General features: G+C 39.9%; 1 protein-coding gene across 1 annotated transcript in view; it reads left to right on the top strand.

Annotated features, from left to right (window-relative positions):
• Positions 1–6,710: 6,710 nt before the first annotated feature.
• The window catches only part of sh2d3ca (SH2 domain containing 3Ca), a 50,353-nt gene continuing 43,881 nt past the window's right edge, over positions 6,711–13,182 (top strand). The window contains exons 1-4 of the mRNA XM_041059181.1: positions 6,711–6,894; positions 8,003–8,284; positions 8,375–8,891; positions 11,689–11,728. Coding sequence (XP_040915115.1) covers positions 6,876–6,894; positions 8,003–8,284; positions 8,375–8,891; positions 11,689–11,728 — 858 coding nt within the window. The 5' untranslated portion in view covers positions 6,711–6,875. The remainder of the gene's footprint in view (positions 6,895–8,002; positions 8,285–8,374; positions 8,892–11,688; positions 11,729–13,182) is intronic.

Here is a 13,182-nt window from a genome sequence, read left to right as displayed (position 1 = left end):
TGGCCTCCACGATTTGTTCCCAACCAGGTAGAGTAGCACATCTCAGGACATAAGCTATAAGATAAGAGCATTAAAATCTGGCATGAGTAATTTGACAAAAAGAATTACCGCATAGACAATTCACAACCACACTTCAGGTTAAAAGGACATAAAACTGTGTGACATCCATTTCAGTTCAAAGAATTGCAAAACAGCAAGTTAGTTCTTTGGGCCAATCATAAACATAAATGTAAACAACAGTCTGTTATCCTTAAAGGTGCTGTAAGTGAAACTGGATGAAACTTCATTTCTAGTGTTAAACTTCTATTCTGATAGTAATCATCGCTACACTGTCCTGATTGGATATAATCATTGTCCCTGCTATCCTGGCCTGAAAACACACAGAGCCTAATTTTGAGAATACTTACTTAGCATTCCATCAACTTTTTTATGGTCAAGGACCCGCTTTCCTGAGGGGTTATTGCCAGGGCGACCGAAGGGGACTGCATTTTGACACTCAACAGTGAAGAAATGATCAAAAGGTGCATGAAAAAGACACATGCAATGTGGTTTTGATGCATGATTCATGGCAGCGAGGCGGATCGATGAGATGAACACACCACTCCCAGGAAAAAGCTGCTGGCCTGATGGTGAAGATGCGCTGTCACGATGTCTCTCTCCAGTGAGGTCGCAAAGAGTCTGAAGCTCTCTGACCTGGCCTGGATCTGAAAAGGAGAAATAGTACAAACAATACAAGAGTGAGAAAATACCAAGCTACTCTTCAAAATGGTTACACAGCTTTAATGGCAGGCAAATTCATTTTTGAACATATTAAAAACATGCCCACATGACCTCGCATAGGCCTTCTTCAAGGCAAATAGAAAGAGATACAACACCACAAGAAAAAAAAAAAGATATGTATGTGTGTAATGCTAATATGAACATTAGCAGCTAACCCATGAAGCTAAAAGTATCTTAGATAGCAATTAATGTGGAACAATACAGCTACAGCTAAAAAAAACTGCAGTGAGTAGAAGTCTCTAAAAGACGGAGAGAGCTATGAGTGCTTGAGTAGAACTAGTGTAAGTTTAAATTAGGGAACATCAGCAATTTGTAGCTACACAAATTATCTTTGTTGCACTTCTGTTAATTGTATAACTGGACATGTAACTAGGTTTTCAGTCTGAGCCATTGTGTTATAGGCCTATCTCTGCTGCATTTATTTTTTTTCTATTAAAATATTTATATAGTTGAAGAAAGGAAGGAAGTGAAGGAGTGAAAATGGATTTTACTTAATTGTACTAGTTCAGATTAATTTGATCACCTTTAGCTCATTTATACACTTTACCTTATACTTTATCATTACCTCATCACAATAATAATTAATACAGTGAATTATTGTGCTGTTAAATGTTCATACTATAATTTAATAACATTTTAAGTGTATTTCTAATTTGCTAACGCTACCAAGGATTATGTGTAATGTATAATCCTATAAACACAGATGGGATAACAAAGTTATCCTAATGCATGTTTTCTTGGTTTTGAACTTGGCCAAATCTGATCAGACAATGATTAAAAGTTTTGAACTCGTGGGCCCCGGCGATTATGTAATAATTATGACAAGCCTACCCATAGGATGGTGAGCCAGCGGTGCTGTGGCCTGTTGCATGTCCCCCATCAGGTGATTGATTCAGCGCTGGGATTTTCTCACCATGTTCAGACAGTGGGCTCCTTTCTAATATAATGGTGTCAGACCCTGACCTTGAGTCTGATGGCTCAGCGCTTTTTAACATATTTAAAAATGACTCCTGTGGAGTTTGGCGGCATTTTTTGGCGGCTTAGTCTGATCTTCCCCTGAAATATATTCAAAAGGGTTCCTATACATTTTACCATATGACCACTTTGCTAAAACAGGATCTCCTGATCTAAGATCTTGCAGCTGCACAGGAGTCTCATCTCTTGGCAAAATGTTAGATCCTGTAAAGATTTTGCCGGTATAACTGTCTTCCCATCTGACAAATGAAAAACACCCTGAGGGAGAGAGAAAGCGAGAGAGAAAATGTTTAACAATTTCTATGTGGGCACAACAATTTATACTGTTATTTTTTTCTTTATTTTTATGTTATGTTATTACCCCATTTGGACCATAATGTTATGATTATTACTAATTACTAAGCCACACATGTTAATATTCATTAATAATCGTATAAAGTTAGTTAACGTTAGCATAAGACACTCTCCATTAAGTTAGCAAACATTGCCTTAACTCATGATGACACAGTATCAGCGTTAATCATGTTTCTGTGTATCATGTGTTTTGTAAGCATTTTCCTGGCAAAGACTAAGTGTTGACAGCACAGCTTGGTGTTAGCCATTATCTGCCACTTTTTCTTATTACACCTAGCCAACCATACCATCTCCGCCGGTCTGAATAAAAAGGTAGTCCGGAGTTTCTTTGTTGATTGTTACTATACCTACAGCAGTATTCTCAAACATTTCTCAAAAGCCAAGGCCCCCAAATTAATATGCATTGTGGAGGCTCATTTCGAAGACTTATGCTAACGTTACTTGTTGGACAGACGCCATTAACGTCACCTCCACCTTCCAACGGACCACTCCGTCGTCGAAACAGTTAAATATTTCACCTCTTCACAACGTTACGTAGTTGAACAACTAATACAGATTATGATTCTTACCTCTTGAAGTCTCGGCGTGTCCGGAGCAAAACTTGCGGCGAGCGGACACGTCCCTCTCGCTCGCTCTCTTTTTTTAAACTTTCCCGCCGGCGAAACCCAAACTACAGATGGTTTAGAAACGCGAACACAGATTATGGTCAGTTTTTTCGCTCCATAGTAACTTAAGTAAATATTGGACTCATTTCTCACAAGACATATCTCTTCTGAACATTTTGACACGAAAATGGCAATTTTCAGATGGACACATCATGGAGAAAATGAACTTTGACCTGTCACTGTCGCAACAACACACTATCGCGAGATTTGGAACAGCTCTCCATGGATTTGTCCAATGATGAGTTCGCATTGCACGCATGCTCATTTGGAGGGCAGAACTGACTTGTTTTGGAAGAAACAGGACAGCGTCTAAGGAATAAGCACTAAAAGTAAGTAATAGCGTAAATTGTTAAATTTATCCAAGCAGCAGAGAGAATTAATGCAGGATAAAGAATACACAAGTGAAAATGGAAGTGATAAGACGCTTGCTATAAAATGTATTTCTTTTTACTAAAGAGCTGATTAGATGGAAACCTCTATACTGAACAAACACATGCACACTATAGATAAATAGATAGATCGATAGAATGCAGTCCACAGTTGGTCAAACCAAGCATGGCAATATTGTTTTCTCTTATCCTGATAACAGTAGCACGTGTGAAGAATGAAACATGAAATGTGAGTTATCTCAGCATGTATAATTAATGTTCTTTGTTTGAACGCTTCACCTTTAAGTTAAGGCTGTTAATAACACAAGGCCATGATCCTTTCATATAGGTCACCGTGTGGCTGCAGCCTCATGTTTGGTATGCTGCTGTGGCACTTGACTCATTAAATTTAGTCTCTGAGCAGATCCTGTTAAAATATGAGAAAATCATTTGAGTGTAAGAATGTGATATACAGGCTGAGACTATATAAGTTTTGCGTTGTGACAAGATTTTTTTTTTTACCCGTAATGATTTTTATTCTGTTTTATTACCAGCAGAAGGAAGCATGGCACAAGAGAGTATTTCAACTGTTGACTCTATCGAGGACAATGAAGAACCATCTTCCACATCAGCCTTCAGAGATCCTCCTGATGGCCTAACAAATGAACATATACATTTATCCACCTCGGTCATTTGAGGAAGCGCTCCCTGATGTGGGGGATTGACATATATTCAGTGAGGGATTTGAAGAGTGTTTGAGTGAGGAGTGTGCAGAAGAGTCAAATTTCAAGGACACAACAGACAAACCATTATGTGACAATGCATCAATAACTGTGGCAGAGTGCCTCATGGCTTACATAAACTGTCATAAAGTGTTAAAGTCCTTGGTGATTTGCTTAAAATGTTCAAGTTGCTTTGTCCTGATAGTCTGAATACAGACTGCTTAAACAATGTACAGAAGTTCAAAGACTTTTTCTTCTCCCACGCTGCATCATCCCCTATTGTATTGCATAAATGTTGCAGTAATTGTTTTGTGTCATTAGAAGGTGAACAATTAGAATGTCTGTCTTGTGGGACCAGTGTGTCAGAAGAAAGATCCTCATTCTTCATAGAGGTTCCAATTGAGGCTCAAATAAGGTCATTGTTTCTTAAGAAAGGTTTTCAGAAGAAGTTTAACTTTAGATTAAGCAGGAAGAAGACAGATCATGTAAATAAAACATATATCTCATACATTGTTTGCCTGAATTGATTACTTATTTTCTCAAGAGATAAACTGAGATATGATTGAGGTATAATCTTGTGTTTCATATTGAGACTCATTTGAGAGCTTGCACTACTCTCATTTTTTTCTTTTTGCTGAGATGCTAGAAAAGAGACTAATCTGAGAACTCAAATAGTGAGCAGTGAGAGACAGAACCATGTATATTTCTCACCGAGACATAACTGAGATAGGGGTTCCAAGTAAGGATATCAAATTGAGACAAACTTGAGAGCGGCGCAATATGTCTCATTTTTCTCTTAAGCTGAGATTGGGAAAAGAGACTGTGAGAGAATTTAGAGAACTCGCACAGTGCTCACTGTGCGAGTTACATGATATTTCCTTTAGTAAACTAAAGAAAATATCATGTTTCAGATGTACTGAAATTTCATTTTGCTCTTTTTATTTCACTCTGTTCTTTGCCTTCACACTTCACAGTTTCAAAATTACCCTGGTGCAGTATGTATTGACAGGAAGGCGAAAAGTGTCTTTGCAGAAACCGCACACCCAAAAGTCAACAGGAAGTGAAAACCCAGGCAGACATGTGGCTCATGTTGAACACCACATAGACTTGCAAAGACTACACTACAGTAATCACTACTTGTTTGTGTGCTACAATATTATTATTATATAATTATTCCAAATGAAACTTGTTTAAAAAAAAAAAAAAACAAAAACAACAAAAACTGTAAATCAACCAAATATAATCTCCCATTAAAATATGTATCTCATACAAAAATGATTCTGAGCTTGGACTGTCTGTCTCTTGTGAACATCTGACTATAAAAACAACAACAAGTCCTTGTACCTAATTAACCAAATAAGTCATTTGTCAGTCCCTGCAAATCGACAACTAAAAAATAAATCATCATGTTCTGATCTCCTGCTTCTGTGGCAAAGATTTGGTTAAGTGTGGGCAAAAAAACAAAAAAACATGAATTAAAGATTGTGGTTGTGATTATAAGAAACCAACTGTGACCACTGAAAGGGGACAGAATGCTATCTCTGGTCTGTGGTTTTATAGTGTCCCCCTCCTGACTTTACTTTTAAACTGATCATTATTCACATGATGAGGTTACCAGTCAGGGAAAACATAATCTGCAGATGCTAACATTTTGTTGATACAGTCTCATCAAAAACCCTGTACAGTATCTGTATCTTCAGAGCCAGTATATACTGCATTATAGTGACATAAAAGAATATAATAATACATATAATACTAAAATAAATATTGAAACCAGACTGTTTTACACAGCTGTGAAAATTCCATCAAATTGCTATCTGTGTTTTGTACAATTTCATGTACGTATGCCCAAAATTCAGCCTGAAATATTCAGTATCTTTTGAAACTATCTTTTGAAACAATAAATTGTCTTCTTTGATTAATACTTGTCTGCACAGCATGAGTTTTTTACTGACTGACCCATCGGCAAGCCTCTTACGAGGTTTAAAAGATGGATGATTCTGAGATGTGTTGCGCTTTCTGGAGGCATTTTGTGTCTAATTTAATTAAACACAACTGAGTGGCAAGTTTTCACTTGATAATGCCAAATGACACATTAGCTCTCACCCACCAGCCTTACATCAGAAATCCAAGATGAGCCCCCCAAATAGCTGAAATTGGTTCATCTATACCCTGTGGAAAAAGAAATGACATGCACATCATTGCTGCCTGAAGGAAAAGAACAAGAAAAATTAAAACAGGCATTAATATACGGTGTGACTTTCACCCTCACTCATTGGAATGAAATACAAATTTGGGTTGTGCTGCAGGATGTCCTGCATGCAGATAAGTACAGACTTTCAACTTGTTCCATTTCCAACATAAACCTTCTTATACACACAAAAGTTACCTTGGAATTATCTTAATCATGCAGAAGTGTGCACCAACATCATAAGAATCACTGCCCTCATCGAACATTAACTATGTATAAAAACTGTAGTGGGAAAGGACTCTTAGCTTGAAGTGGATACTCAAAGGTGATAGCTGTTATTATTACCTCTGGGAGAGTTTATGACCAGCTCTTTATTTTAGACACTTCAGACTCCTCCTAGTTTCCACCACCACGCCCTCTATTTTATCAACACATTTTCATCCTTGCCAGAAGACAATGTCACATGTTTTATACTTCTATGTTTTTATCTGACCCTGTTAACCCTTGTCATCTCATGTCGTCTTTTCATTTCCTCTTACCATTGGCCCTCTTAGGTTTACACAGGAAGTGTCACGGTCTGCCCTGCCACTGCCACTGCCGCTCATCTCTCACTTTTGCCTCTCTCACACATGCAAACTATGTGCAGTATCTCACCCACAGAGAGGAACTGTGGTTCATTCTGATGTTTCTCTTCCTCAGCAAAAACTTATCCACCCTATCTGGCTCTCCTCCTCTGTTTCACTGCATCTTCATCTTTCATCAAATGATCCATCTATCAGCCACCTGCAGCTGATCTTTTAAGCCACACTTCAGCCACAACATGAGCATGCGGAAACTGAGTGAGTATTGTGTGTGTTTGTGTGAGTCTGTGTGTAGAGCAGCTGCACTTTGTTCATGTGTTTACATTTAAAATAAGCACTGTGTGTGAGCACTAAGGTTAACCACTGCTGACGGTCAGGCACGTCAGTTTTGCAATGTTTCGGTGATAATGAATCAACCTGCATCTGAAATGATTTCTCTTGAGAAAGAAGACTTGCACAGAACCAAAACCAAGTCCTATATATCTTTGCTTCTCTATTCAGAGGGGAAAAAAGTCCCCTTTCATGCCTACTAATGTTAAAACACAGAGATAATCAAGGAAGATTACATGCACCCACTCACATCTTACATGCAAATACACATGAACCTATACATTTCTCTTAATAGCTGCACATGCAAACAAATATTCATCAGTTGACTGCTTCCATTGTCTCATCTGTACAGGGACACAATCAAAAACTAGTTCTGCAAAAGGGTATTTTACTGTAACATCAAGGCAGAGAGAGAAGAACGTATTTGTTAAAGTGTCATTAATTTATTTTTTGCCCATTTGGGGTGGTGGTGGTGGGGGTGGGGAGGGTCTGTAAACACAACATTTGACTTTTACCGACCTTAGTAGTTTGTTATAGTGAACATGATAACAAACCTGCTGCGTATTTAGACATCCACGAATCAGCTACTGAGAAAAACATCCCCATTTTATCTTGCGAGAGGCTCCACTCAGCTGCTAACTTCTTCTTCTGTTTAATGCTGGGCCTGGTAGCTCGTCAGAGCTGCTTGCTTGACCCTTAAATGCTCTGTAGATCTGAGAGGCACTGTGCTGTAGCTCGTCAGAGCTGCTTGCTTGACCCTTAAATGCTCTGTAGATCTGAGAGGCACTGTGCTGAGCGAAAATTCTCTGTGAGTTTGTCACTTCTGTCTTCCAGATACTTCAGCGATCATAACAAAATTACCAACTTTCCTTCAACTTTGAAATAGTTGAACTCACAATGTAGGAAAAAAAAACTCATGAGGATGAGTTCAGAAACACTGACAAATAAGAAAATAAACTTTAAAGAATTGCCCACTCATTATGCTTCATTTTATTTCTTTTTTTCCCTCTTCTTTTCAATCTATTCTCCTCCCAAGGTTTCAAGTGGTTCGGCAGCCTCACCAACCTCTCTTTTCGCCGCTCCAGTGATAAATCCGACTCCAAGTCTTCTCAATCAAAGTCTGAGTGTGCACTTGGAGATGGCAGTGACCGTGCTGCTGTCCCCACAAAGGTCCTGGCTTCAGTTGCTGAAACAACAGTGGACGACTTGGGTGCCATACGCCCTCGCACAGCCAGCTACGTACGCTCCAGTGAAAGTTACACACATGTAGGCACGCTGCCACGGCTGCTGAGGAGGAAGAGGGAAAAGAGTACCAAAGGTAAAGCAGCAGAAGTGATGAATGCTGCAACACTGCAATTAGTCCAGGTTCTATTTTTATGATCATTTCTAATGTCCCCTTCTTCTATAGGAGGCCCCAGTGGCAGTAAGAAGAGTAAAGACAAGAGCAGCACCAGCAGAAGTCAAAGCCAGCGACTTCCAGGGGACAAAGACCATGACCTCCCAAGAATCACAGCCACCTCATGCAAAGCGACTGGGGATGAAGCTGCAGTTAAAGCTGACAACCAAGACTCTGCCACTGATCCCAAGACGCAGATGGAAGCCACAGGTGAAATCAATGTCACAAGCACCCAAAACATCATCTCTGGACCCACAGGCGTCTGTGAAGATGTGTCACCATCTGGTGGCCCAAGTGCTACACTCCAAGCAGAGACTGGTGACAAGCAAGAAACCGGCCAGGCAGGAGCAGACTTGAACCCTGAAGAGACTTCATCACGTCCACCAAGCCAGGGGAGCGATCAGTCCGAGACTCTTGAGCATGACGGGTTAGAGTCTGGGCTTGTATCTAAAACAGTGGAGGTCACAGAGAGTGGAGAGCAGACCGAAGGAGCAGATGAAGGAAACCAAAAGTCTGACAGCCCTCACAGGTGAGTTTTTTTTCCCTTTCAAAAAATATGGAATTTGCAGTTGTTTAAGCTTTAGCTTCCATCCTCTATGCTAAGGTTGGATTTTCAAAGTCCCCAGAGCTCCAGGGGGCCCTGAAAGCTCCAGTCTTATAGTGAGTGGCAGTTTATTGTAAATCAAAATCAGTGCTGGAAAGTAAGTACAGTTACTCCAATATTTTAATGTTTGTATTGTTTTAAGAACCACACTATTTCAGTTTTGTGCTTACATGTTGCACATCCCTAAATCTGTAAAAATGTTTTCTAAAAAAAAAAAACAAAAAACAAAAAAACCCAAAATGGAACACGTTGCTCTGAGAGTGTAGGAACCGGGGTTTTTTGGAGCCCAGAGCACATTTTTGCCCCCTGGCCTCCACAACAGGTTAATCCGGCCATGCTCTGGGTGTAAGCAAGGGGGCGTAGGTCTGCGGCTTGTGGAGCTATAGGGAAAGTTTGGGCAGTTGGCACTTCCCAGTTATCGCTGACTTTTTTGTGTGCTGGACTTCTCTCAGGCGATGGGTGTGAGGTGAGAAGCTAACACGATTCATTACTTCACTTTTTAAAGGCGGCAGGTAACATTGATTCCTTTTATTGATCAGATGCTGCTGGAAAGCTGCCGCACTGTTGCCGGTTTGATGTTTTCTCATTCTGCATTGATTTGTTCTGACACACGGGAGACTTGCAGAAATAAGTTTTTGTATTAGCTATTGTGTGCGTTTTATACTGTGGTATCAAACAAAACATTAACAAAGTCAGAAGTTTCTCGAAGAGTTTGAGGGGAAAATGTACTGTATCTCCTGAAAGATGCCCCCAACCCCAGCGCCTCCTCTCAGCCGAGCAGATTGCATTTTCCCGTTGCTTTCCCATGACATGCCAAGGTCTCTCTGCCTCCAATATTCCACGCATGATAGCAGAGTGCATGTATCGTATTACAGTGGGATTTGTGCTGCGTGTGTAAGTGCATGCGTGGGTAGGGGCTGTAGATGTGCTGGCATCCATGGGCTCGCATGTGTGAGCGTGCAGCATCAGCCCATTAGGTCAGCCCGGGGGTCGTGGGAAATACAGTTCTATAGGGTACTGCAAGTTCAGTATGGGCACCTCAAAGAGCTCTCTCTGCTCTGTTCAGTCCTAAATCACGGGTTCCTTCCATGTCTCAGCTTAACTGTCCATAAGGTCTCTCCGGCTCTTATCCTGTCCAAAGTGCAGCTCCTCACTTCTTTGACAAGGTCTGCCCTCTTTTCTGGAGAACCCTTTCAGGTGATTCTCTGACTCTGCTGCTCATGCTTTTGGTGGCTGGTAAGATTTGGCTCTGAAATGAAATGTAGTTATGGTGTTTCTCAGTTAACTGGCATAATTATAGCCTTTGTTCTTTGGTGTCATTGTCCATCATGCAGCTGAGCATTCAGAATGTTTGGCACTAATTTGCAAAGGGGAGTAACAGGGATTTTCCCCTATAGTCTTACATTTTATAGAGCAACTGATTAATTGACTAATTGAGAAAATAATCTGTAGATTAATTGATAATGAAAATAATAGTTTAGAAGTTTGTCATCTCCTCCTAGAATGGACATTCTGTATATAATATAGGTGTATCTAGCACTGGAAAAACAGCCAACAATAAGGACTTTTTGAAAGAGTTTCAGTATTAATTAAATTAAAGTCAAGCACAATACAATTATGCGGAGCAGTTTGTATTTACACTGGAATATTTTGAAATTTGGCATCAAACAGTGATCATATCTACAACCTAAATCTGAGGTTTTAATTGTTTTCTGTAGTGCCTGAACATAAACACAAGGCGTGTCAGTAAATGTTTGTGTGAAGTGTGAACCACAGCTGGTATGCTTGACACTGACTGCAGCTCTACTGTAGTGCATGACAGCCTTCTTCCTATCTAGAGCCTGTGTGGTATTTGTTTTCAAAGCTTCATGTATGATTGGTATGTTTTTGTATTTACAGCCTGGTTACATTCTTTCTGAATAAATGCTGATATCAGTGTGAATGATGAAAGAAAATGTTTTACTTTTTTCTTTTTTTTTAAAAAAACTGAGATCCAGCACAGGAGCAGTTTGGGAAGGGAATGTACAGCTCCTCTGCCGTGGGACCTATTAACATTCCTGCGCCCAATGCCACGATGGGGCCCTTTGATCTGGTCTCTCTGTGGTCATGTTTAACACAGCCTTGCCATGGGCCTTATGAGACCCATCATGCAACTGGGAACTGTGCTGATTGATCTTAAAACTTGTCTGGGAGTGTAATTGCCCCCTTTTGCTCACACTTGCTCTATATCACAAAGCTGCACAGCAGTACCCACAGTATGGCTTCCAAGACTGCAACACAGCAGGGTTTTTGACACATGATACGAATCCATCATGAGTGTAAAACCATGAGTTGTTGTACCCGAGAGATTTGAGAGGCCAGCTCCATATTCAGCAACCTTAGATGCTCAGTGGGGTTTGTTATCTATCCATTTTCTATGAAGCTGAACTGCAATAACATTTTAATCACTGGAAAGGCCGCTGCAGAAGTGGGTCATGGGAATACAGGAAGGAAGGTTTTTTTTTTTTTGGTCTGTGATAACATGCACTGCACCTGTTGCAATACCAGAACAAACACAAAAGCCCAAGGCTGTGTACCTGTGTGTATTAACGCACATGTAGACACAATTTTGACAGAGGTTTACAGTCTTTTTCCTGTTATTACATTGCTTAACATTTCCTCTATTTCTCTTTTTTTGCTTCTTTTTTTCCACTTACCATCTTTTTTTATTCTGTCTTTTCAGCCACATGGAGCCAGCAGAAAACCAGGGTGAATATGTGCAGGTAAGTTTCAGTCCATATATGTTTGCATCTGTATGCGTCTTTGTCATCTTCTGTCAGGGTGCATGCTTTCAAATATGTGGTGTGATTCTGTGTTCGTACATGCATGGAACTGAATATTTTCCAAAATAAATCTTTCTCTCTTAATGAAGCAAAGTCTTCATAACTCTGGCTAAAATGATAATCAATATTCCATACTGTTTATTTTCAGTCTTGTGTTGTGAAATGTTTGATGTTAAAGATCATATCCAACAGCATTATCCTCAAAAAAAGTAGCACCATATATTTCAGCATTGAAAATATATTTAGCTTTTCCTCAGACAGAGAAAAATGTTGGTTTAAAACACCTTTTCTTCTGCTTAAGCAAAAATGTCAGTGCTTTAACAGTGCTGGTGTTTGATTAAACCTCTGCAGCTCTCAGTCCCCCAGTGATATTGATGATGAATGTGAGAACCCTGTTGGTAGGTATAGGCATTGATTAGAGTCAGACAAAGAGAGCAACAAAAAGTTTTCAGCTTTTTCCTACCCAGAATAATTTACAGTGTTTGCTTTCTCATTTCATCACTTGCTGGTAGATATGAGTTGTAGTTTTCCGCCTAAATGAGCAATACAGTTTGAATTTCCTCCTCCTTTCCATGTTATTGAATTTGATTTTTTTAACGTGTGCACTCAGATATAATTGCGGCTTATTATTAGCTCTTAGTCTTCAACAGTTGTACTTCATTTCAGCAGGCTCGCTCTGCATTTAGCCTAATTCAGTCTGCCATTTAGCTAATTGAATTTGGAGTGAGGCGGTGCTAATGTCAGCACTGTGCAGCTAGAAGGCAGTTTGTACTGCAGCCAGTAGGTGGGGCTATATACTCACATGCTCTCTCCTTCAGAGATCAGAGAGCGTGTGAAGCTGATTCATGACTTTGGAGCTGGATGATAAGGAAACCATTCATCCTGTATACTACAAACACACATAAGTTCAAATATTGGACTTTAAACTGAGAGCAAACGTGAGGAGTGAGAACAAGGAAGTGAAGCTCAGTGAGGAAGGAAGGAAGGAGTAAGGGAGAGGGCAGGAGAGACTGAAGTGAACTGTTGAGCTCATGGGATCTGTTTTTCTATTGATTATACATCACAGGTGCGGCGGTAAAAGCCTTCTCCTATGACCCTGAGCTATATCCCTTTTGTAAAACAAATACATCCAACTTCCCCTGACACCCACAAATTGACAACAGTTAAATCCCACCGCACTGCCTCTCTTGTTCGGATTTTAACAACAGCATGCAAATAGTACACTTACGTAACCTCTCACTCTGCTTGCCTCAGACATACTTTGACTTTGACCTTATAAATTTGAGCTTCAGTCACAGGTATAATCAAAGAGTTTGGATCCAGATAAAAAATCTGCAAAGTTTGCGTCAGTTTCTCACAATTAGGAATATAGGCTTGTTTTACTGCCATATTTA

Source organism: Toxotes jaculatrix, chromosome 16, assembly GCF_017976425.1.
Source record: "Toxotes jaculatrix isolate fToxJac2 chromosome 16, fToxJac2.pri, whole genome shotgun sequence".
In the NCBI taxonomy this organism is placed as follows: Eukaryota; Metazoa; Chordata; class Actinopteri; family Toxotidae; genus Toxotes; species Toxotes jaculatrix.
The sequence above is the reverse complement of the archived record's forward strand: the minus strand, read 5'-3'. Positions and strand labels throughout refer to the sequence as shown.